This window comes from Psammomys obesus, unplaced genomic scaffold, assembly GCF_907164565.1.
Source record: "Psammomys obesus unplaced genomic scaffold, mPsaObe1.curated_primary_1811, whole genome shotgun sequence".
NCBI lineage: Eukaryota > Metazoa > Chordata > Mammalia > Rodentia > Muridae > Psammomys > Psammomys obesus.
Genome location: NW_026596117.1, coordinates 20,761,661 through 20,787,773, shown reverse-complemented (window position 1 = coordinate 20,787,773; position 26,113 = coordinate 20,761,661). Strand labels below are relative to the sequence as shown.

Genomic DNA, 26,113 nt, shown 5'->3' with positions numbered 1-26,113 from the left:
ATAATTTTGTGCTTGAAACAAATTTCCTTGGTGTGAAACCTTCAGTTTAAGATTATGTTAATACTCACAAGGTTTCAGATTCTGGAACATCCCGATGGCTCAGCTGGGGTTAGGCGCTTGCTGCCGAGCCTGACGACCTGAGTTCCATCCCTGGAACCCACAGGATGGAAGGAGAAAATCAGCGCGGGCAAGTTTTTCCCTGGCCTCCATAAACACAACGTGGTGTGTGCTCCCCACAAGTAAATAAATGTTAGGAAAAAAAAAAGTGAATTTTGAATTTTTTGGCATTTCAGATTTTGTATTTTCAATTTAGCGATGCCCAACTTCTATGATGGGAAAACAAAACAAAACAAAACAAAAAGATTGTCACCTAAGGAAAACCAGCAACAGTTCCTTAGTGCTGTTTACTACCCCGGGGTATTCTAATGTTTTTGAATATCTAAGAAAGAAAAAAACAAAAACCCTCTTGATTAAGCAAGAAGAAAGATCCAGTCAGGAGAAGGTGACCCTGAGAACTGGAGGCAGGGGCTCAGCTCCCCAGGCCTTCTCCCGAAAGGAGAAAGTAAAACTGATGTTTAAAAAGGAGCCAGAAATTAGAGAGCATGCTTCCAGGAGACTTAAGTAAATCTAGCTGTCCCCAAATAGATTTTTTTTTTAATCAAATATAATTTTTTTTTGGTGGGGGGAATTAAATCTAGAGAACCATGAATGCTAAGTGAGCCATTTGCCACCAAATTACATCCTCAGGCCATCCTCTGTTTCAAGGGTCCAGCTCAGCCTTTTCCTTCCTTTCAAAGCCCAAACTTAAAGAAACAAAACAACATGTACAAAACATTTCTTCAGAACGGCACAGGTTTGCAGGGTGGCGTAGCTCTGAAGAAGAAGCTCGCCTCACAACTGCAAACTGAGGTTTGATCTCTAGCACTACACACACACACACAGAGAGAGAGAGATACGCACAGACACACACACACACATAAACTGTAAAGCATGCCTGTTTTAGTAAACGTATTATTAAATGCACATAAGTAAAATGAAGAAAATGAGATCCATTTACAACCGCAGGTCTCAGGAACAACCCACCTTGACATGGTAAAACAACACGTTTAAAGCTGCACACCGCAACATAGGTAACGAGCCTGCTTGCTTGCTTGCTTGCTTGCTTGCTTGCTTTGGTTTTCGAGATAGGGTTTCTCTGTGTAGTCCTGGCCATCCTGGGCTTGCTTTGTAGACTAGGATGGTCTCGAACTCACAGAGATCCTCCTGCCTGTGCCTCCCAAAGTGCTGGGATTACAGGCGTGCACCACAGCACACAGCTCAACAAGCCTGCTTTCAACTGTAAAGAATTACACAGAGGGAGTGCCTGCTCCGTCTGTAACCAACTTTATGAAAGAATCTCAAGGAAGAAACCGGAGCAAATTGTTAGCGTTCTAATGATTTCTGCTTCAATGAGAGTTCCCACGTAAACCAGGGGCTGAATGAAGGGAATTACATATGGTACTCACGGCTCATTAACTTCTTTTCCTCAAAGTGTTAAGATATTTAGATATTTCCACGCCTTCGGAATCGATACTGTCTTGAAGTCGGCTTTCTCTGTTTTAACCTAATACCTTCTACACTGTTATTGCAAAGGATCTCAGTTACAGAAAGAAACTAGTTTATCCAACAGCTGCCCATTCTTAGATAAAGCTTGTTGTTTTAAACAGCATAGAAAAGAGTATATTTCTAGCAGGAAGCGGAAAGTTTCAAAGTTCCTGCAAAGGTCTAACTGTCCTGGCTGCCCCGTGTCTTCCCTTCCCACTTGTTGGCTAAAGGACAACTAAATAAGGCAATCGTCTACTTGGTGTACCTGTAATTTCTCTGCCTCACTGGTGGGGACCAGACTGAAGTGCCAACTCTTCATGGGCCTGGCTTGGTCTGGGGATAGTATAAAAACTCACGGCTTGGAGACGTCGGATGGAGACAGGCAGGAAGCCTTGGGTTCGGAAAGTGACGCTCTGCTTTAATTTAGCACTGACGGGGTTAAATATATGTTTGGCTTAGGAATGTAACATTTGCTTAGAACTTTGACTTTAAAAGTCACAATGGGTGTCTTGCCAAAGTAACTCCGCAGTAGGACTTAGGTGTCTGGAACAGAGGCATTCTGAATATAGAAATAAATGGACGAATGTATGGTCTCTGTGTGATTTTTGAAAGGGAATTTCATGACTGTTCATAGCAATTAGCAGTATAGTAGGTGAATCACTCAAGCGGGATTGAGACCTGGTGAAATAAAATAGTATAAAATGGAGTTTAAGATAAAGATTTTGCTGGGTGGTGGCCCATGCCTTTAGTCTCAGCTTTTGGGAGGCAGAGTCAGATGCATCTTTGAGTATGAGGCCAGCCTTGCCTGCAGGATGATTTCCAGAACTGCCAGGTCTACATGTTTCAAAAAGCGAAACACCATTAAAAAAAAAAAAAAAAAAAAAAAAAAAAAAAAAAAAAAAAAAAAAAAGAAAAAGAAAAAGAAAAAGAAAAAAGGATAGAGACATTAGTTATTTACATTTTTTCATCAACTCATCAACTGCTTTTTGTTACATGCACATGGTATGTCCCGGCCACTCACAGCCTGCTGTGTTTCTGCCATCTCTGTCCCCCTCCCTCCTTCTCACAAATGTCCTTCTCATGTCCGTGTCTCTTCATTTTGTTGTGAGACCCACTGAGCGTTGCCAGGACCATCTGTGTGACCGTGAATCCTCAGTTGTGTACTGGAGCCTGGTGGCTTAGCAGTGGGCGCACAGCAGAAGACAGCAGCCCTCTCCTGGAGGCAACCGATAGCCAGCAGTTCAGCAATAGAGGTTAGGGTCCTGTGGACCCCCCAGCTTTCATGGCTGATTGTTTATACAGCGGGCTGAACTGCTGAGGGGCCCAAGGTTTTACTCTGTAGCCTGTGCTAGCCTGGAACTCCCAGCAACCCTCCTGCCTTCTAGCCTCATAGTGCTAGGATTGCAAGCAGGAGCTGCTGTACCCAGAGGGACAATGTTTGGGGGAATTACCTCCACCAAAACCATCTACTCAAAACCCTCCACACAGCTATAACTTCAGGTTTGTCTTCTCTTTCGATGTGTTCTGAAGGTGGTTTTGCTTCACAGGGCAAATGGGAGCAGTTCTCTGTGTGGAAGTATCTCAAGGACAGCAGGAATTAGCTGCCATGATTTTGGCTAAACCTCACAAGCTCCCTGGGAGGAAATGATCTGGTTCCAGGTTTACAAAAGGGCTAACCATTTCAGCTGTGTACTGATTTTGGCTCCAAGTAAACACAGAAGGAATTATGGGGGTAAAGTAGGGCATCTGAGCTAGTGCATAGGAGTGGCAACGGAAGATGTGGTGGTGGGTGGGGGTCAAGAGAGACTTTTGAGAAGGGGTAGAACTTTGGTGTGAGTGAGGGGCAGGTTTTTGGCCACTGGAGAATCACTGAGTCTGTCTATGGAAGGGTCCTAGTGAGAAATAATGTCTGTTTGTGCAAGGTGAGAGTTGAGGCTGCAAGTGTCTGATCTCAGAGGAATAGGACTAAGCTACCTCATGCCCTAAGTCCTCTCTCCACCTCCCTTTATCTCTTTGTCAGAGTAGACAGAAGGGCCAGCCATTGCTCTTGTCACACAGAGGCCCTCTTTCATGGAACTCTGTGCCACAGAGGCCCGCAGAAGGTGCCCTTTCCCACAGAAACAATAGGAAGAGAACAAAGGGAAATCACACTACAAGACAAGACTCAGACATACTGGGATGGGAGGCCCATTCACTCCACCTGAAGCCCCAGAGATGCAGCCTAACTGTCACTCAAGGGTACTCCTTAAAACATTAGCAGAGGACAATTGAAATAACTCATCCTGGTGGATGCCCTATAGTGGACACCTGGCCAGTTAGCCACTCAGGACATACTACTGAAAACTCACAAACCGTGTAAGGGATAGATAGCATTCCTTCTTTAGGAGAAACTTCACTAAAAGCCCAACAGCTACATGCTGCCCGTGAGGGCCACGGTGGATCTTCCAAAGATCATGTCCATCTAGGGTGTTGTTCTAGACTGGACTGGTGCATTCTCTGCCTCTCCCCCAGCTCCATATATGGCCATCTGCTGAAGACCTGGCCTGGCCCTCCACCTTAGAGAATAGCGTGGGACTTTGGGTCTTGTGCTACTGAGTTAGGCAATAAACATTTTCCTTCAGCTTCAGTCTTAATGAAGCCCGAGAGCTGACTGGCATGGGCTGTTTTGGGAAGGCCGCTTCCTTTTCCTCCTGTCTGGCATTTCTTTGAGCCTTATGGGGACAAATTTCAGCATTTCCTCTTCCAAGGACTATTTTGTTTTTATGCTATAAGAAGAAATTTCTGTCTTGTTTTTTTTTTTTTTTTTACCCCATTTATGTGAATAAGATATACAGTCCGTTTTTTGACAGAGAAATCTCTTTAGTGATGCTTCAAATTCCTCATGTGACCGAATAATTGCTTGTCCTTATGTTTAGTAATGATTCCTTGGTAATGCTGCTGCTGAGTGCTTTGTGCTTGCGGCACACTTAGAGTTTGTTCACGTGATGTGTTAAGCTCAGGGTTTAAGCCTACAGGGTGCTCTCAACAACCATGTGAGACAGGTATTATGTTGGGTTTTTTTACCCGGAGGAAAGTGAGGCATTGTGAAGTTAAGAAACTCTTTGAACGTGACTATACAGGTAGCTAACTAGGCATCTCAGATTCCATTCCAACCCTATCTGCCTTTTTCCTTTTTTCTTTTCTTTTCTTTTTTTTTTTTTTTGACAGGGTTCTTTTTTGTAGCTTTGGCTGTCCTGGAGCTCACTTTGTAGACCAGGCTGGCCTTGAATTCAGAAATGTGCCTTTCTGCCTCCTGGGATTAAAGGTGTGCACCATCACCGCCAGACTTCTTTCTCCCATTCTTAATGTGACATTTCAGGGGTATCTTTTCATAAATATCTGTTCAAGAACCCTAGCTATCAGGCTGTTAGAAATATTTTTATTGAAATAAGCCATGAGCCCGACACATATACCATTCACTAATCCTGTCCTGCTACACTGGCATGAAAAATTAAATAATGAGGTGTCAGCTGTAAGCAGAGTCATAAATTCATGTTTAAGATGTCCATGGGCCTAAGGAGCTTAAGTCTAACTGAGACATTATGGAGCCCCTGTGGCAAAGATCTGGTGACAAATGCGTGTCCGGGCCACCACGTGTGAGAGTATTCCAATGTGAAGCTGGCATTGCAGCCCTGTGCCAGGGACATTCAAGGTTGGCCATCTTCAGCGTGAAAATAGAGAAAACGATGGGTCCTCGTACAGTTCATTTTTGGAGGAAGCCAAGATTCAGGCAGATTAAGTAACTTGGCCAAAGTCATATAACTTTATGTGTTAAGGAAAACAGAATTTATAAAAACGTGTTGTTTCTTTAGCTCATTTGCAGAGGCCGTCATGTCTAAGTCAACAGAAACTGTGAGTTGACAAGAATATAAAGTCTTTGGAGGACTCCTTAGGATTTAGGAGGGTGATTTTAAGTGTCACCCTTTGCATAAAGCACCCTTGGTAGTGCTTTATGTGTGGTATGCTGGGTCAGTTGCTGTCAGGGAAGGTAAAGAAGACCAATTGAATTAACAACCTTTACTCTGAAGTTTGGTCTAAAACATTTTTCATTTGACTGAAGTGGGCTGGCTCCTTTTTGCTTAAGAGTTTTCTGACCCACAAACAACTGAGAATCTATTTTTCGTTTCATAAAATTCAGGTCCTGCCATATTTGTGTAGTCCTGTTTAAAAGCTGGTGCTGAATACAATTGTCTTCCAGCAAGTTGTTTTGTTTAATTGGGGACCTGCTGTATAGATGACTGTCCCAAACTGTTGAAGAAAGAAATAACTTAGTCTCCACGTCTCTAAATTCATCACAGGCTTACATACTTGTAACCTGAGACTTGGAGTTCAAGCCATATGTGGAAGGCTGCAAATAGCAGCATAGGCCACAGAGCCTGCTTTCAGCCATGGAGAACTCTACAGAGGGGCCACCCCATCTGTAGCTGCCTTACCAAAGAATCTCAAGGGAGAAACCACAGCAAATTGTTAGTGGTCCAGTGATCTCTCCTGCTTCAACACAAGTTCCCACATAAACCAAGGACTGGATGATTACCCAACAGGTGAAGGAAATTATACATGGTATTTGTTGCTCATTAATTTTTCTTCCTTGCAGTTCCCAAAGGGTCTGCGATCAACTAGAGCCTGAGGCCTCACACGCCCAGCTGCCTTTGCCCAGCTGCCTTCCTGCTTCTTGGCCAGTCAAGAGCTGCTCACAAGTGTCACTCACACACCAGGTGGGTAACTGAAGGCTTTTTCATGTGACAATCAGAGCAGTTCCTAGTTTTCCCTTCTCTCCTCTTCTGTCCTCTCCTCTCTTCTCCTCTCCTTTATCCTCTCTCCTCTCCTTTCGTCTATCTCCCCTTCTCTCCCTTCCCCTCGTCTTCCTTCTCCTTCTCACTCCCTTCTTTCCCCTCCCTTACTCTCTATCTTCTTCCCTTCCTCTTCTTTCCCCTCCCCTCTTCTTTGTTCTTCTCCTCCCCGCCCCCAATCCCACCCACTTTCTCTCTCAACAGGATCTCTTGCTATGGAGCCTGAGCTAACCTTTAACTCAGGATCCCCCCTCCTCTGCCTCCTGGGTCCTGGGATTAGATGGGCACCTCTATACTCGTCATTCAAGGGCTGATTTTTTTTTTTAAAGGATAAACTCTACTACTGTCTCTTGATGAGGAGATGTTGTGGGTGCTGAGTGTTGGGTGACAGGTTCTAACTTATTTTGCGAAGGGATGGGATGGGACTGGACAAATAGGGTTGAATGGCTACCCTGAGATGGGACCCCCATTTTCTTGGCTGTCCTGGACTTGCTTTGTAGACCAGGCTGGCCCTGAACTCAGAGATCCACCTGCCTCTGCCTCACTGAGTGCTGGGATCACCCACCACGCCCTGCTGGTACCCCCCATTTTAAATCAGTCTGTCAACAAGGAGGACTGTTGTCATCAGAAAGAGAAACCTCAGTTTCCCCCTTCTTTTTTCTTTTGTTCCAGCCAAGCTTCAGAGGTTTCCCAAGCAGGCACTGCCTCTCACCCGAGCAGACTGGAGAAGTGATACCTACAACTAATGTCTGAGATCCTGAGAACATAAACCTGGTGACTCTCTCCTTCCTCTATGGAACCTGCTTCAGGAGCCCATTGAGGGTTCTATCTCCTGGGATCCTGGACTCCTAAACGGGACTTCAGAGAAGGAAGATGCTGAGTTCTATCAAGTGCGTGTTGGTAGGGGACAGTGCTGTAGGGAAAACCTCACTATTGGTGCGCTTCACCTCTGAGACCTTCCCGGAGTCCTACAAACCCACTGTTTATGAGAATACGGGTGTGGACGTCTTCATGGATGGCATCCAGATCAGCCTGGGTCTCTGGGACACTGCCGGCAATGATGCCTTCAGAAGCATCCGTCCCCTGTCCTACCAGCAGGCAGATGTGGTACTGATGTGCTACTCTGTGGCCAACCATACCTCATTCCTGAACTTGAAGAACAAATGGATTAGTGAGATCAGGAGCAACCTACCTTGCACCCCGGTGCTGGTTGTGGCCACACAGACTGACCAGAGAGAGATGGGACCCCACAGGGCCTCCTGCATCAATGCTGTGGAAGGGAAGAGACTTGCTCAGGATGTGCGAGCCAAGGGCTACCTGGAATGCTCAGCTCTTAGCAACCGGGGAGTGCAGCAAGTATTTGAATGTGCTGTCCGAACGGCTGTCAATCAGGCCAGGAGACGAAACAGAAGAAAGCTGTTCTCCATCAACGAATGCAAGATCTTCTAAACCCCAAGGTCCCGCACCTAGCATTCATGAACTTACCTCAAAGACTAATGGGAGAGGAGAAGGCAAGCCAAGGGTTGATGCTCTGTCTTGGCACATCTGAACAGCCTTTCGGGATGGAGTTGTGGGGAGGTTGGCCACTGATGCTTCCACTAACTACACTCCACAGATGAACTCCGTGCCCAGCACAACCAGAGGGATTCCTTGGGAAGCCAAATGACTAGTCCGTCTTCAATAGGAAACTAAAACAACCATCCTAATTCAGACAATTTCCCAAGTATGCCATATTTAAACTCACATTTTATTTAAATAATAACCAAATAGGTAACTCTTGTTTTCATGCTTGGGAAGTCTTTTCCTGAAAAGGCAAACTGCTGTATGAGGAAAATAACATTGTGGAGCTCAACCATATGTCTGTGGTGTTATTATTTTACCTGAATTTGATTTGGCTGAAACTACTTGTGGGCTGTGTTTTTCTAGATAATCAAACTTTCCAATGACCACAAACTGATCCCTGTAATTCATTTTTTCATTTCCCTATTATTCAGAGTTGTGTATAAAATACAGCCCCAGATCAGGAGGTGTTTTAACACTGCCAAATGATTTTGAACGGTTACTAGTTTTTCTCTGTAATTACAAAAGAACATTTCTTCTTTACAATATTACCTACCACTCAGAGGACTCCAGTTACACACTAACTATTCCTTTCTCGTTCATTAACACAGAGAGAGAAGGAAAATCTTTCAGCTAGAGGGTCCCACTGCTCCAAGAAATAGCATCAGAACTTGGGGCAGATGCAAGGAGAGTGATTTTCCTGCCCTATCTCCTGTGCTCCCCCACTGGCTGCAGGTCCCTGGAGAAGAGGACGGGGGTTCTGAATGATATTTAATTTGACAAAGTTGTTCTCATCTGAACTCTAAACTGGCTGACACAACCCCATCCTTTATTAATTTTAAGACTGAATTAAAATAATTAGAAAAGTGCCTATGTATGTATGTATGTATGTATATATATATATATATATATATATCAGATATGTATATCTGTGAATACATACAAGGGGAAAGGCAGGATTTATGACTTTTACTGATTCATGAATAGATATTCACTTGTAAAAAAAAATCATTACAAATCCCAAGTTAAGAGAAAAAGAAAGCCTGAGGCAGTTCCTCAGACACTAAAGAGCTGTTAGGGGAAATGCTAAATAAACAGGGGTTGTGCATATACACAACCCTCCTTTCTAGGTGTTGGAAAGCAATGGTGCCGTTCCCAGTCTCTACACCCAGATATATCACTCACAGTTCCAATCTGATAACTAGGAACCGCGTGGACCAACTTTCTTGGAGTCCAGCACTGTAGAGGGTTGTGTAGCTGTCACCATGAAGGGTGAAGAGTCTGCAGGAGCAAGTTTAATGAGGGTTATGCTGACCTAAGTGGATCAGTTTGTCATATTGTTCCTCTGGCTGATTCTTTGCACTTACAATCTGGCAAGGGTATCATATAATGAACCACCGCCCCCCACCCCTGCTGCTAGCGCTTTGTCTCTCTCTTCCCCGCTGGGTCAGAAGCCTAGGATCTGGATGTTGGTTGGTCTCAGGCAGAAGAACTGATTTCCATTTGCTAGGGCTAGTATGTTTGCGTTCAGCTCATCTTTCAGCCTTCTGGTTCTGTGGCTTGTCCTAGTTTCTGGGCCACCTATGTCCCTTGACTTGAGAGCTCTTGCCTTCAGCTCGTGGCACTGGGCATCCTGAAGGTTGGAATGCTGAGGAACTGAGCCGGGGGGGGGGAGCTGGGGGTGCAGAGGAGAGACAGGGACATGTCCTCCATGTCTCACATGTCCCTCTGATTCAGTTCTCATTCTCCAACACACAAAGGCTTTTTTATTTCTTTTGTCTTTCTTCGATGTGTGTGTGTGTGTGTTATTGTTGTTGGAAATTGAAACTCTTTGATCTTTGCTCACAATGTAGCCCAGGATGGGCTCAAACTTGCAGTGGTCCTCCTGTCTCAGCCTCTCCAGTGCTGTGATTATAGGTGTGACCTACCATACCTGGCTTACAAAAGGTCTTTAATAGCAAACACAGCTTCATGATTCATCTTAGCAATATTTTAAAAGCACATTGAAGAAACGAATTGCCACACACTATATTGGATATACCCTAATATTTTCTTTTCTTTCTATTGAAGGAAGGTGAGGTCTGGGGAGCATCTAAAAATGGGAAGGACCTGAGAAGGAAGCGGGAGTTTCGTGGTGGAAGCAGAGGAGGGGAGGCCAGAGGAGATGCTGATGGACCTGGAGTGGGGGCTGCCTGTTGATAGGAACCAGTGTGAGGAAGGAAGCCTCACGCTGGAGCACCGGAACACATGTAGAGCCTCTGCAGTGTGCACCTGGGGGAAACCGCACCAACCAGGGGTTCTGGTCCCTGCTAAACTCTGTGTCCCCAAGGCAGTGCTACTTCCTAATTAGCTCCAAGTCCCCAGGGCCCAGGGTAGGGAAGAAACCTTAGCTAAATGAAGTGTGAATTCAGCTGGAGAAAGAAAGGCAGAAATTGGGCCTCTAAGCAGTTAAGAAGGAAGCAGACCTGAGCAGGCCTTGAAGAGGTAAGGACTGAAAACAGGACCTGGTGGAGGAAGGCAAACCTCACAGGGCTGTACGATCAATTTTGTATGACGACATGAATAGCATGATTCTTCCCCTTCAGTCTATACGGTGCTTTTTTGTATAGTTCACCTTCACTGTTGCAGCAAAATTAAATATACTAATGCCTATGTGAAAAAGTGGATTTGAGTGGTTTTTGTTGTTTGTTTATTCACTGCAACAGATCATGGTGTGGCCTAAGCAGAATTCTGGGGTCTGGGGTCGGGTGCCAACAGTCAGGCTCCATGGAGAAACCTCGTCCTCGTCTGATGCTCTCTTCTTGCTATGTCCTCATCCCATCTCTGAAGGCCTCCCCTTTCTGACCGCATTATCTCTTAATACTGTCACACTAATCAGGCTTCAGAGGAACAGTTTTGGGGGAAGGGACCCCACACATTCCCTCACAGCAATGCTAGTCTGTCTTGCTTTAATCCATCCTAGCTAAACGGGGCAAGAGAATATTGTAGCCTGATCCAATGACAAGACAACTGAAAACACCCTGATGGTTGAAGTATGCAGGGTGCTTCAGATATCTGCGCACCGTGTTAAGCTCATTATCGTAATACATGGCTTATAGGTGGCTCACATGAGCAGCCTGAGCCTCAGCATGTTAATGGGACAAGCCTGTGTGACACAGCCGGTGGGGAGCTGAACTACGAGCCTGGAGCAGGTCTGCTAAAACCACCATGCCCCACTTCCTCCCCGAGCAGTTAGCTCAATGGCTTTGCCACATCCGATCTCCTGTAGCAGCGGGCCTCGCTCTACACTAGTCAAAGAACCTGTATTTAAAAGATGGTGGTGGTGGTGGTGGTGGTGGTGATGATGATGATGATGATGATGATGATGATGATGATGATGATGATGATTTGGGGCTGTTCGTTCATTGTTTTCTTGTATGCAGCCCATGCTGATCTCAAACCATGGTGCTCTTTCTGCCTTAGATTCTCCAGTGCTGGGATTACATGCATACCAAGCAGACATCCCCATACCCAACTTTCCTGAGAGAGCAACAGGGGAGAAGAGAGCTTGGCTTTTTCCTTGTTCAAGATCTGCTTCCCAGGAAGGGTACTTTACCCAGAATGAGATGTGGTAGAAGGATTCTAGCTTGACTAGGCCTAATGTCCGAATTAATCCTGAGGACTCTTAAAAGTTATCTTGACATGAAAATGCTACATAAAAAGGTACAAATAATGAAAGTGTAAGAAGTTAGACTGTGAAACACTCTGGAGTCGGAAAATCTGAGTTGAGTGTCTTCCAGCCTCAATCCCCTTTTCTTAAAACATACGTACTAAGTTCTAGGACACTCTGCAGAAGGATTTGTATAATGATCGTTGGAGAACTTTATGCCTGTAAACTTCCATTCAGTCATGTTATCATGTGTCTGCTGGATCCCTGTGCTGAAACATAAACTGAATCTCTAATCAGATCAGAATTTTCTAGAAGTGTCATCACGTGGACAACATGACGGGAAAACCACACAGAAGCAGATTCTACTGATAATATTGCCAACTGAAGCAAGATGGATAAAATGACACATAGAATAATAAAAACAGCAACAAACTCCATCTGAATGCCTACCGTTTCCAGGCCTCTGTCAGCATTTTTCAGACTCTACAGTCACTTTTCAAATGTCCCAGCTTTACCATCCAATTTTCTTATATACAAAGTTGGCCTGCTAAGTTATATGATTAATGAGGTTCAGTGGTCATTACAGTTGCTGGGCTAGACAGGGTGACTGATCCCTGTCACCCACTGCAGGGCACGCTGCTGAGTAGAGTTTGGCAGTCTTCCTGAATGACCTCACTTCTGTCATTCTCCCTGTGGCTTTCTCAGATGAGCACGCACTGTCCTGCCAGGCTGTGTTTGCTGTCACCGCTTGCTGGGTCTGCATTTCTCACTGTCCCTACCTTTCAAGCTAGTCCATGGACCCAGCACCCCAGTTCTCTTTTTAGCTGCTTCTATGCTAGCAGGCGGTCAGAAGGAAGAAGGAGAGCATAGGTGACTCTCTTCTTTCACCCATTCTGCTTTGGTGCTGCTTATCTACAATGGCCAAATCCCCCACCTCAGGGTCCTCTCCTGGATCCTCAGTCCTAAGGAGAATCAAGGCTTCCTTCTGAGTCAACGCCCCTATGGGATTTCTTTATGGAGGTCTCTGTCTCTCAAGCAGTGCTTTCATTCAAGCCTTTCCTCGGAACCATCCAGAATAAATTTGGCTTCTCACTGGATTCATTAAATATCTGTATGTTTTGGTGTTTGTTCAAACTACCACTGGAAAGTGAGGGTTTAGGTAACTAACTGCCCTCCCCTGAGCCATGAAATAAAAAAAAAAATCATTCTACTCATCTCTCAGCTTGGGCTAGAAAGGAGCAGTTGATTACCTATTATGATGGCTCTGGGGTGGTAATGTTTTTCAACGACATGATTATACCGAAGAAACTGTCAGTCTCCATAATGCATCAGGGGTGACTAGCAGCCATCAGGAAAATCACCTCAATTTGAAGAGAGAGATTTGGCTCTAACACTGTGGTGCACACATGTGATCCTAACCGTGGGAGAGCTGAAGCAGAAGGACTAAAAGTCTGAGGTGAGACTGGCTAATATATCAAGACCCTGTCTAAGAGACCCTGTCTATTTCTTGGCAGAGAAACTACATATGACCAATGAACAAAAAAAAAAATCATATACATACTCATGGATCTGTTGACAAAATCCATCAATGTCATTCTTTTTCAAACCACCTTATCAGGAAAAAAAAAACCAACCAAACAAACAAACAAACAAAACCCCCAAAAGAACAAAATTGAAAGTATGGTAACACCGAGCATTGACAGGGACATGACACAGTGGGAGAGCCTGAGTGTTGCCGATAGAGTGTGAGTTGGCATAGCGCTCTGTCTTTACTTAGTACAACAGTATTTTATACTGGTGACCTCCCACCCCAAAAAATATCCATGCCCAGAGATAGACCTACATACATTTCCAGGATGACATGAGTAAGATTGTGCTTAGTAGCATGCTAGATAGTGACAAAGCTAGAAACAATACAAGGTCAGATGAAGTCCATCTCAACTTTGGTGTGTTCACACCTGGACCACAATGCAACACTGAAAAGGAATGGTGTGTAGCTATATATTTTAGAGTGGGTGAGTGCAGACAAATGTGAAGGAGAAAAAAAAATGCAAATAGAAAGATAACCTAGCATTATTCCATTCCCATGATGCTCAAGTGTGAGCTAAGCTTAATATTTAGGGTTAAAAGTGTTTGGAAGAGTAGAATTCGAATTAACGGTTCCCTCTTCTTATGAGATAACAGATGGGAATGGCTAAGGTCACCAGAGGTTTGACAGATATTAGTCACATTCTTAAGTTGGAAAGTCAGTAGTTGAGCGTTCATTATTTTTTTAAAAACCATACACATTTTTATCCACTTTTAAAAGTCTGATATAATTAACAACTTCAAATACTTTTGAAGAGTTGGAGTCTATGGTCAGCTCCTCAGACTTGCATCCCAGCTCTGCCACCCCCGAGCCTCATTTGAGTATCACCATGAGGGGCATGCTGTATCATGTCACAATCATTATTTATCTCTTCCTTTCATAGTGGCCTTCTCAGCCCCAGACTGTGCAGATAGCCAAAATTCCTCATTCTGTGGCATTCGCATACAGTTTGAAATGAGTGAGCAGACAGTAGTCGTGTAAAGAAATCAGATCAAGGTAGGTGAGGGATCAGTGCAAAGAATAAAACAAACTGGGGAAAGGGAGCCAGGCTTGGCAACTGGGTTGTGGAGACGGGCCTCACTGAGGAATGGGTGGCTGGGGTGGCTGTCGGTGACAGTGCATCTGTGTCACCATTTTAAAGCAAACGGCCCTTCTGTAAAAGAAAGCCAGCTTGAGAAGGATGCACAACTGTTACTCTTCATCAGTTTGGTGTTGCAAAGCCTTTCACAGGAGCGACAGCCTTTCCTGGGGCCTGCTGCCATCTGCCCGCCTGTGAGGAGGCCCTGAACCGGGCTGTCTGCAATGGGGGCTAGCAAACGGCCTAGAATAGAACAGCAACACAATTCACAGAAGCAGAGCACAGCCTAGAGCTCCCACCAGCAAGTACTTTCTAACGGATTCTGAGTAAAAGGAAGGAAACAGTAGCACTCGGGATAGAGATAGGGCTCAGAGCCAAGACCACAGAGTGAGGGTGAGAACGGGCGGGCGGGCTGGAGGCGGCAAGGCCCCGCCCTCCGGAGCCCACCCCTTGAAGCAGCTGGACATTCCTCCTCCCGACAGTGCTGTTGTAAACCAGCATATGTAAGGTGCCTCGGTCCTTCTGGAACTTTCACACAGATTGAAACAGATGGAAGTGTAATTCAAGCGCATCCCTAGCCTGAACGCCAGGGCAGCTTGGCCCGTCATCTTGGGAATTTCCTGAGGATTTGGACGGAAGGTTTTTCTTAAGGTTTCAGAGAGCCTTGAGTTAATCACTGTACTTGTGGACTGTCCTTCCTTCTCCATTACATCTTGCCCCACATCTCTGTCTTTACCTCCTCCTCTCATCATCGCTCTCCACAGACAGGTACTCACCTCAACACCTCAACCATCTGAAACAGTAGCTGCTGACTGCCGCCACCCCCGCCCACTGTGTGCGTGTGTGTGCGTGTGTGTGTGTGTGTGTGTGTGTGTGGTATGTGCTGTGTGCGACGGCACCTGCTTGTTTGGTTTCTGTGTGAAGGCCAGGGCACAACTTTGTCATCTTTGCTTTCTACCTTGCTTGAGAGGCAGGATCGCTCTGCATACTCCAGGCTAGCCAGCCCCTGGGCTTCTGGGAGATTCTCCTGCCTGTCGTCTGTCTTGCTGTAGCGGCCCTGGAATTACAAATGCACACTATACGTCTGTACTGCCTGGTTGTGTGTCAACTTGGCACTAGCTAGAGTCATCGGAGAGGAAGGAGCCTCAGTTGAGGAACCGCCTCCATGAGATCCAGCTGTAAGTCGTTTTCTCAGTTGGTGATCAATGGGGGAAGGGCCCAGCCCACTGTGGGTGGAGCCATCCCTGGGCTGGTGGTCCTGGGTTCTAAAAGAAAGCAGGCTGAGCAAGTCAGGGAAAGCAAACCAGTAAGCAGTGCCCTCCATGGCCTCTGCATCAGCTCCTGCCTCTATGTTCCTGCCTTGCTTGGGTTCCTGTCCTGACTTTCTTTTATTTCTTTTCTTTTTTCTTTCTTTATTTTTACAATTTATTCATTTTATATCTCGACTATAGGCCCCTTTCTCAACTCCTCCTTGTACCACCCTCCCTCCTTCTTCCCCCCATCCCCTTCCCTTAGTCCACTGAAGGTGGAGGTTCTCTTCCCCAGCTGTCTGCCCCTAGCTTATCAAGTCTCATCAGGACTGCCTGGATCCTCTTCCTCTGTGGCCTAGCAAGGCTGCATTGAGAGGGAGGAAGCGATCAAAGAGCAGGCAACCAAGCTCATGACAGAGGCAGCCCCTGCTGCCCTTACTTGGGATTCTTGGTCGGTGCATCAGTCTCTGCAGGACCCCTGGGCTCAGAGGTTTTAGCTTTGTTGGTCTCCTTGTGAAGCTCCTGTCCCCTCCGTGTCTGTTGTGACTTCTTTTGGTGATGAACAGCAATGTGGAAGTGTAAGCTGAATGAAGCCCTTTTCCTCCCCCAACTTGTTCTTTGGCCTCGTTTTTGGTGCAGCAATAGAAGCCCTAGCTCAGACAGCATCTGACTTATGTAGGTCCAATGGACCTAAGCTCAGGTTGTCAAGCTTTTACCCACTGAGCCATCTCCTTGGCCCCGAAGCCTGTTTCTTAGGGACTCTAACTTTGTTATCACTGTCTCTACACATTAACTCCTGTGGTGCTCTTACGTGTTTTTGAAGTACTTTCCCATGTCTTATCCTAATGACTGAAGGATTGGTCAACATTCTGGGTGCACCATTTTCCATGACCTCACCACAGCACAGCAGTTAATCTTAGTGTGTCATTTTGCAGGCAAAGCCGCTAAGGCTCAGGAAGCTTGGATGACTCATCTTTGTGTCGTAACACATGCTTACAGAACCAGAGTTTGTGCTTATTTCTCTTGACTCCAATTCCCCTCCTCCACCCTCCTCTAGTACAAAAGATTTTGACTCAGGATGCTCTGGGTGTGGCATGAGGCAACACAGCTTGGCCAAGTGGGACACATAATTATTGACTAGAGTGAGCTGTGCCAAGTAGAGTCAGGTGGGAGAAGGGAACCTCAGCTGAGAAACTGCTTCCATCACATTGGCTTGTGGGCGTGTCTATGGGGTATTTTCTTGATTGTTGATTGGCACGAGAGAGCCCTCCCCACTGTGGGCAGAGCCACTTCTAGGCAGGCAGTCCCGAGAGGTATAAGAAAGGTAACTGAATGTGAATCTAAGAGCAAGCTGGTAAGCAGCATTCTCCTGAGGTTTCTGCTTCAGTTCCTGCCTCTGGGTTCCTGCGTGTAGCTAACTCTGACTTCCCAATAGTGGACTATAACCTGTATGCTGAAACAACCCCCCCCCCACTCCAGTTAGTGTTTTAGCATAGCAATGGGAAACAAACTAGGACATGAGGCCTCCCATTCCAGCCTTGGCTTTATTCTTAGGATGGGAATTTGCTCTTTACCTGGCTCCACAACCCATCAGCTAAGTAAGTACTTTTTGTGCTTTTGCATGTACCTGCCCTACCTCACTTCCTATTTCAGATCATGATGGGGTCATTCTACTGGAAGGGGCTTCTAGGAGGTAAGTGGATTAGAGATCTAATAGCTAACTGTCCACCATGCGAGGGTTCAGCAAGAAGGAACATCCAGGAGATGGAGGGGTGCCCAGGGTAGAGAACTTACCTAGCTCAAATGAGACTATAGGTTTGATTCCAACCACAGTGGGTAAAAGTGCATATCAGTGTTCGCTGAATCTGCAGGTTCCTAGTCTTAGATGTCTCTGCTTCTAGTACAACAATAAATACATTCTTATGGTCTATGTATCACCCAGTCTGAGCCAACTCATTCCATCAGTCTGCCTCAATCAACTTAGATAGCCCTTGTTAGGTAAGTTAGGTAGAGACCATATTTGTGTCCAACAAGTATATAAACAAATCCAAAGGAAGGAGATTATCTAAAATTTAGGACCCAAATAAACTTTACCTTAATTCTCTCAACGATGCAGGCAAACCATGCTAGCTTCTCTCCTTCTGTGAGCAGAGATACTCTACTGAGGGGTTAATGCTCAACAGCCTGGCCAGGACATCTCATGCCACTTCTCCATTATTTACTAGATTCTCACTTTTGGACCAGGAAGGGGCTTCAAAGAGCCTTTAGCCAAATTCTGGTACCTTAGGAATGGAAGAATGTGATTTCCTGAGTTGCCTCAGGCCACAGAGCTAGCCTTGGTCAAAGCCAGACTTGAAGGTCTCTGGCCTTTCCTGCAGGCCTTTCTGACTTTCTGCCTTCTTCTCTGGGTCTTTGGACTCTGAGCTGTTTTGATTTAGCCTTTGATAGCAGCACTTTAGAGGTTTTATCCTTCTCTTAATGATTTGTTTCCACGTGTCTGTGTGCATTGCATGCCGGCACAAGTGTACGTCACGGGGGAAGTGTGTGCACACATATGCAGACCCAAAGGTGAACCTGGGAGCCTTCCTCAATGGCTTTCTACCTCACTTGTTGAGGCAGGGTCTCTCACTTGAACTCAGAGTTCACTGGCACACTAGTCTATCTAGCCAGCTTGCTCTATCTTCTGGACTTGTGTCCGCCTGGTATAGAAAGCACCAATGGGTGCTGGTCCAAACTCAGCTCACACAGCAGATGCTTTATCCACAGCACCCCCGTCCAGCTTACCCCCATCCCAACATAGCAGTTCCTCAGCTTAACACCCCATCCCGCCCTGGCAGATGATCTTTTACAAAATGAATGAATGATGTGGATTGAACCTTGACTCTGCCCCATGTGGGTGTTTGACCTTAAGTAAGTTTCCTCATTTGAAAACTGGGAACAGTGGTACTGCCTTTATCTTAGTTCCTTTTTCAGGACATAAATAAGTTGGTACCTGTGGGACATAATTGCAGCTATAGCTGTAATCATTACTGTGGCCACGTGCAAGGTCGTCCATCCATCCACACACATTTGTGTGGTACACATACATGTCCACACAAAACAATCACCCCCAAAGGGACAAGAGATAGTTTATCGGGAGCCGAATTCGAGTGATCACAACCTGGGAACGCAGGTGTAGGTTACCTCAAATTCTGAGTTTCATAATGAAACAGCTTCGTGAAGCTTTTACGTAACAGCTAAGAAAGTCACTAGTCAAGTGCTTTTCAAATACGTGGGTGGAGACAGCAAGCTGGAGGCTACAGCAAATTGGAGAAATCTCAGCCATTGTTCTCAGATGACATCTGATGACTCTTAGCCTTTTGGTTGGTTGGAAATACATTTGTTAATACATGCCAAAAGGTTTTTATTCTGTTACCAGATGTTAGGTTCCCACACAGAGGCGGGCAAGGAATCACAATTTCAGGGGCTAAAGATAGCCCAAGATGAATTGGAACTGGGCTCCGGTTTGGCAACATTCTAAGTTCTCTGCTGTCGCTGAAGCTTTAATCAGTTACTTGTAGACAGGGCTTCTTTCTCCAGGAAGTTCGTCTCCACATACATATACACAGTGGACACAGATTTTCTCCTGCAGAGTTAAATAAACACTCCTACTGGCAATCAACAAGCCCAGGTACACACGCCTTGGAAAAAGTGGGTCTAGCTCCCACACCACCACTACATGCAACAGTACAGGAGCCTGTATTGTCATGAACATGCTGACATGGAAAGCTGTTCACAAGGTCATGACTGACAAAAAGCAGATGCTAAGTCAGACTTCAACACACGAGTCTGCCTCTGTGGAAACATGTGGATGAGAACAGGCCTACTTTGTTCTGCACTCTTCCTTAAAAACAAAACAAAACCTTTTTTTTTTCACACTTATTTGTGTCTTTCAGATATGTGTGTGTGTATGAGTGTCCACATATGGTGTATGTATACATTAGAGGTTGCTTGTTATTAGAGTTATTTTTTTTCTACCTGTGGGTTCCAGGGAGCAGACTCAGGTTGACAGAAAGCATTTTCATCCACTGGGCCACCTTGCTGGCCCTCTAATGTCATAATTTCGTCAACTGCGAGACGTTGCAGGGAGTAATGGTCCTAGAAAGAAAACGCTTAGTTTGACAAATATCTTGAACTTCTTGTCAAATGACCTCTAAGTTTATCGAATGACCTGGGATCCGGCTCTTTGCTCCTGTATTTTTCTTGTCCCCACCCTACCGCCTGCTTTCACCTTCCCTGCCCTCCCAATGGGATCAAGATCCAGCTGGAAAGAAATCCATCAGATTTCTTTGGTCCTCAGAGGAGACTCAAGTGGTCCAGCAAATAGCTAGGGACAAACTCACTTAAGTTTTGTTGACCTCTCAGAGTCAAACTGTGAATGAACAGGTTCAGAACGCCTGACTCCATCTTGCCAGACTTCCTCCCAGGAAGGGTTGGGAGGAGGGCTGGGGAGGAAGGAAAGGAGGGGGCCTGGGGTGAAGAAAACCCCCATCCTGCCACAACACAGAGATTCGGATTGTCTCTGCTTTGATGCTAACGCCTTTGATTCTCCTTGGCTGTTTTCAGGTTGGGGTGGGGTAGGGAGTGCTTGTGAACAGCTTGTACTGAGACCTGACATGCAGAAGTCTTCCTAAGGTGAAGGCTTAGGGCTGCATACAAGCCGTATTATACAGCGAGCACACTGTATTTAGGAATATATATGTATATACATATATGCATGCAATAACAATGAAAAAAGAGACCATAACTTTGAAGGAGAGGAAGGATGGGTATGTGGATGGTTTGGAGGGAGGAAAGGGAAGGGAAAGAAGATGTTATTATGTCATAATCTCAAAAAAAAAAAAAAAAAAAGACTGCAGCTGCTCATGGGACAAAGATGTTTGTCTTTTCCAGTGGTGGTTCTGTGATCATTTGGGTAAACCGATGGTGCTGGGCCATTCTTCCTTTTAAATTTCCAATCATCGAAAGTCAATGCTGTTGAAAAGCACACTGAAGTTTCTTTGCAAAAGGGAAAGAAAACGATAAAGAATTAATGGGGAAATGTGAAATTGAAACAAGAAGGATGGGGAAAAAAAAGACAAGTCCATTTTCAAAGTTTATCGTTAGATTCAATAGACACCGTCCAATTGCTATGAATCATTCGAAATGCACTGGGTTCTCCACGCCAGGGCTACACACACACACACACACACACACACACACTCACACTCTACCATAGTCCTGTTGCAGGCTATTGTTTAGGACTGTCTTCTGACTGCCAAACTGCTGCCTCGGGAATGTGTGTGTGTGTCCCTGTGTCCCTGTGTGTCCATCCCAGAACCCTCATGAGTGTATCCAGCCAGCCCTCCTTCCAGTGTGGCTACTTTAGGGTCATCTCTCCTCCTCACCCTCATCCATGGCTTCCAAAGTCAGTCTAATAAACTCGTTTGTTCCCCGTGGGGGAGGAGCTTTGATCTTATATCTTGGTTTGTTGTTGGGACAGTAGATATTGTTGAGCTCAAGGGAAGGGATTTTAGCAAAACAGCCCTACACTGCCCTTCAGACTATATGAGCAGCACTGATCAAGCTTACCCACGTCTCTGATAGGAAAGTTCATTCATTCACTAGCTAAACATTCATTAACTGTTACAAGCCAAGCATTAAGGTGATCCTATTGCCGGAGTTGTTAAGGTTAGAGCCTGGGCCCTTGCAGCTCTAATAAGCTAGGCTCAGCCACCATTTTCCATAGGCCAATTAAGGAGACAAGTAATAGTAAAAAATAGAGAAAGAAGATTTCAGTGTCGCCACGTTAGCAACAGGAACAAATAATTATGTCCCATGACTTTCTGAGCCCATCTTCCAGGATCCTGACCTGAGGTTTAGGTTTAAATAGACACTGAGAGCTGTTGAGACAAGAAGGCTTATCAACCTATAACTCTACTTGGTTTGGGCTCTATACACACAACCCTCTTCTAATAGTGCACTTGGCAACCTAAGATCTCATCCGGGTGTAGTATGCACACACACATCTCTGCACACGTGTCTAGTGATCTGTCAACAACCTAGGACCCTCACCTGCACTGAGCTCCATACATACCTGTCTCTGAACAATGGAAAAATTTTCTTCTTCTTACCATCAAACTTGGGCAGATTCTAGTCCTTGTGCTCGGCTTATATCTGGGTAGCAGTGTGGTGGCGAGAATGACTATGGCCCCCATAGATTCCTATGGCCAGACTGAGTTGGTGGAACTGTTGGGGAAGAATTAGGAGTAGGAGGTGTGGCCTGTTGGAGGAAGTGTGTCACTGGAGGTGGGCTTTGAGGTTCCAAAAGCACACATCATTCCAGTTAGTGCTCTCTCTCTGCCTCTTTGTCATCAACAGGTAAGCTCTCAGCTGCTGCTCTAGAACCATGCCTGCCTGGCTGTGGTCATATTCTGCACCATGATGGGCATAAACTCGACTCCCCTCCGGAACGGTGAGGCCCAGCCGAATGCTTTCTTCTATAAGTTGATTCAGTTGTGGTGTCTCTTCACAGCAATAGGAAAGTAACGAAGACAAGTAGAAAGGCTGATCTAGCCTGGACTGGTTTGGGGTAGTGCACAATAAAACAAAGTGTGTTCTCAAAGTGAACTTTTAGGAAGAATACCTATTTACCATCTATGCCTATAAATAACTGAGCATGAATATAATTAAAATTGGATACAGTTGGGAAGAGACAGTCACAGTAGAGAAGTGGTTATATTATTTAACCCACCAATCAAAGCAGAGACCCACCCAAATTATATCCCTTAAAAAAAAAAATCCTCCTTTCTTTCTAACCCCTAAAAAGATGCCCCAGGCAATCACCCTAACCCTAACCTTGAATAACCCAACTCACTGTCAATCTTGACTGTATTTTTTTCTAATCTCTACTATAGTTTCACATAGAATAAACCACTGTATACCATTACACCTTGTGTGTGTGTGTGTGTGTGTGTTTGCATGCATAATGTGTTTTGTTTTATTTTTTGAGACAGGGTTTCTCTGGGCAGTCCTGGTTATCCTGGAACTTGCTCTGCAGACCAGACCGGCCTCAAACTCAGAGATCTGCCTGCCTCTGTCTCCCAAGTGCTGGGATCAAAGGTGTGTGCCACCACTGCCTGGCTTCTGTGTGTTCATTCTTTAATAAAAGGCAAGAACTTGGGAACACTGGCCCAGATCCAGACCATCAGGAACAGGATGAATGCTGAAGCAGATCTGGTCAATGTGCCATCTTGCCTGTAGTTGATCTATCATTGCCTCAGCTCCTGCAAGGTTGTCAGGCTGTGTGAACTCTCTTTCCAAGAGACAAGCACCCCCTCTGACTAGCACCAAGACTCCAGTCTTCCCCATCCCCAGCATGGGACTCAGAGTGTCCTTGGAATTCTAGTTCTTTGGGGGGGTCCATTGTTTCCATAATCTCAGAGTCAAAGGGGTAGAGGGACACCTATCTTTTTAGAAGATTGTTGCTCTGGCCACAAGCAGGTTAAAATCCCTACTTTCTCTGCCTTAAGTGATTGTTATGATGTTACGCTGTGATTATGTAATGAAATAGCAATAGCTGTATAACTCATTAATCAAATGTGATAGTCATTGCAATTGCATTGAAAAGAAAATTGTCCCAATGTGAGTCTGGGAGAATGCCTGTTCTGTGTAATTGATAACCTCCTTTCAGGAAGAAAATGAGTGCCCCTGATGAAATGCCCAGCTATTTCCTGACACAGCACAATAAGATGAAGCCGGATCTGGGAAGCCCATTGTATCAGGCAGTCTGTCAGGCCGAAGTCCACTTGAACTGTGAACCCTTTCTTTCTGTGTCTCACTGCCTGACCTTCCATGCTCTTGCAAACTGCAAATCTTTGACATGGATTCCAAGAGGCATTCTCCCCTGGAAGATGGTTACAACACAGTGATTGGCCCTGATAGGCCCATCTGATGGGCTGGTGGAGTGAGTGAGCCAGGAATCCTGAGAAAGCTTTGTGACATTCATGACTCAGTTTTTCCATCAATGCAATGAGGACAATAGGTCCTTGGGAAACATCAGGCATGGTGGCACATGTCCTTAATCCAGTGATTTGGGAGTCAGAAGCAAGTGGATCTCTGGGAGTTCAAGACTAGCCTGGTCTATGTAGTGAGTTTTAGGCCAACCAGGCCTACATAGTGAGATTCTGAGAGAGAGAGAGAGAGAGGAGAGTAACAGCAACCCAACCCCAAAACCTCAGGAAGCGGCAGTGATGTTGGATGAGAAGGGCTTGGCGTTATGCCCAGGGCCCATTACCACATCATCGATGGTCATTCTGACAACAAGATGACTAAGGGCACCTGGATTCCAGAGTTGTGGAATGCATGCCTCCCAGCTTCTACCGCTCTTGGTGTGTTCTTGGAAAGCAGCCGGTGCATGAAGGCGGCTCTTCCCTGCACAGGGTTTCAAAAAGCCAGAGTTGACTGCCCATGTGGGAGTTGCCAGTCCCCAGCGGTGAGAGGTCAGGACTGAGGGAGTGCTGACAGGCTCGGTAAAGACCAAGCGGGTTTGGCTTTGTTGTTCTTTTCCTTCTCACATGATCTATCAGTCCCTTCACAGCTTACCATTTCTGTTGTTTCTTAACCCAGCTCAGTGTGTACGTGATTAACACCAGCTAACACCAGTATCACGTGCTGATGGGGACTCCAGAGCCACATAACAGAAATGCAACAGTGCGTTAGCATGCTTTCCTCCTGTAAACCTGTCTTAGATTAGTTTGGTTCTAGGGCTCAGCCGGGACCTACGGGGGCAGAATAGGAGGTATTCCGCAGCCACTCTGCGTTTCCTTGCCCAGGAGAGTCTGAAAGTTCTAGACTGGCTGTTTGCTCTCCATCAAGCTCTGGGCCTCGGTCTGCTCTCAGGCCAGCCAGCGGAAGGAGCACCGTATTCGGGTTCAGGGGAGGGTATCTAGAGCTTCAGCCTCCATCTCCGAGCTTGGCATACAGAGGGTGTTCACATTTGTGTGCTTTCAGAGTCCCTTCTCGGGACTTACTGAGGAGGGGTGGCTGAGTGAGAGGCCAGGCCAGGGCAGCTGTGTGCTCTAAAGGCACCCCCGCCCCCTTGCTGTGGGCCAGAACCCACCTGTGGTTTTTGACTCTGCAGCTGTGACTCCCATACATTTCTGGGCTGTCCTTTGAGCTTGAGGCCGGGTTGAAGGGGGAGGGAGGCTGCTACACTCCCGTGGGAGCCTGTGACATACTTGTCACTCACGTTAGAGGCTCTGAGGAAGGCCTCAGAGGAGGGGCATGCAGGAGGTGACACTTTTCTCAGCTGTGTCCACCCTGTGGTGAAAGGAATGAGGAAGGAGAGGAAAGCATCAGGCCTGGCGTAGGGCCTTGCCCGCTGTAGGACACCTCCTGAGTACTGGAAAATGCCACCCGCTCTGGGTGCCGTGGCCCGTGAAAGCCCACAGCGCACAAGGCAGGGTTTCAGCCTGCACTGTCTTTTCTGCCTACAGCCTTGTTCAGTGACCAGCCGGTGCAGCTGTGACCAGCGGGCCTGATGACCCATCCCAAACGCTGTGGGAGACAAAGGCATAACCGAGAAACTAAGATTAAGTGATGGGAGACCATCGCTCCGTTATGGCTACAGCGCTCGATGGATCTAAAGGTGTAGATGACTCCAGAAAGCTTCGTTGCTTGGCAACCGCTCTTACTGTATGCTTTATTCCCTAAGGTGCTGCCAATCCTGACTGATACTTTCTCTTCCTCCCTCTTTCCCCACCAAAACTGTCATTTCCTGTTTTGGTTACTCCTGGAAGCCAGAGGCTTCCTGGACCTCAGAGGGGATTTTTACCTCCATCCCTCCTGCTGAATCGGGCAAATGCTGGTACTCAGTGGCGCTGAAATGATCTTCCCTGTTCTTTCCCAATGATTCCTCTTTTGGGTAGAAGCAGATGGGGTAACAGTTTTTCTTTGCTTGAAATTATTTTTTTCCCCAAGTAGAGAGTCTTATCTAAAGCTTTCATTAAATTCTTGACAGTCTGTGACCCCAGCATTAAAAACAAAAAACAAAAACTTCCTGAGAAGGGTTTGTGAAATCCCCTAAGAAAGGGCAAAGAAAGTTCAGGGAGCGTTTATTCAATTTATTGTACCCCAGTGGCTTGATTTTAGCAGGTTATCTAATTTCTTTTAAACCATGGGCGTAATCATTTTTACTTTATTATTCCCCTGCCTCAGAGATTCCCCTGGAACCACACTATCCTATTGTCAGTTAGCAGGCATGCCGTTCTTCAGCTCTGTCCCTCCAAAGTACCCTCACTGTGCTAGTGGCGTCATAACCGTAAGGCTGGTCCCCACCGTTGTTTCCACTGCCTCTGAGTGCCTCTCTTACTGGGACTGAATTCCTCCATCAACTTCTGTCTGAATTTATCCTCTCTGGCCAGCCAGCTCCATGCTAGCCAGCTTAATCTAGGCACTTCCCGCCTCATGGGTATCATGGCCAACCGCCTCTAGGCTGTCACTTATAATGTCTCTCTCTCTCTCTCTCTCTCTCTCTCTCTCTCTCTCTCTCTCTCT

The 26,113-nt window shown here is 46.0% G+C and overlaps 1 protein-coding gene across 1 annotated transcript; it reads left to right on the top strand.

The window, feature by feature from the left end:
- Positions 1–7,175: 7,175 nt before the first annotated feature.
- Rhoh (ras homolog family member H) lies at positions 7,176–10,325 on the top strand. The gene is made up of 2 exons (XM_055629361.1): positions 7,176–8,136; positions 10,044–10,325. The coding sequence occupies exon 1, from the start codon at positions 7,287–7,289 to the stop codon at positions 7,860–7,862; it is 576 nt and encodes a 191-aa protein (XP_055485336.1). The 5' UTR covers positions 7,176–7,286; the 3' UTR covers positions 7,863–8,136; positions 10,044–10,325.
- Positions 10,326–26,113: the final 15,788 nt, after the last annotated feature.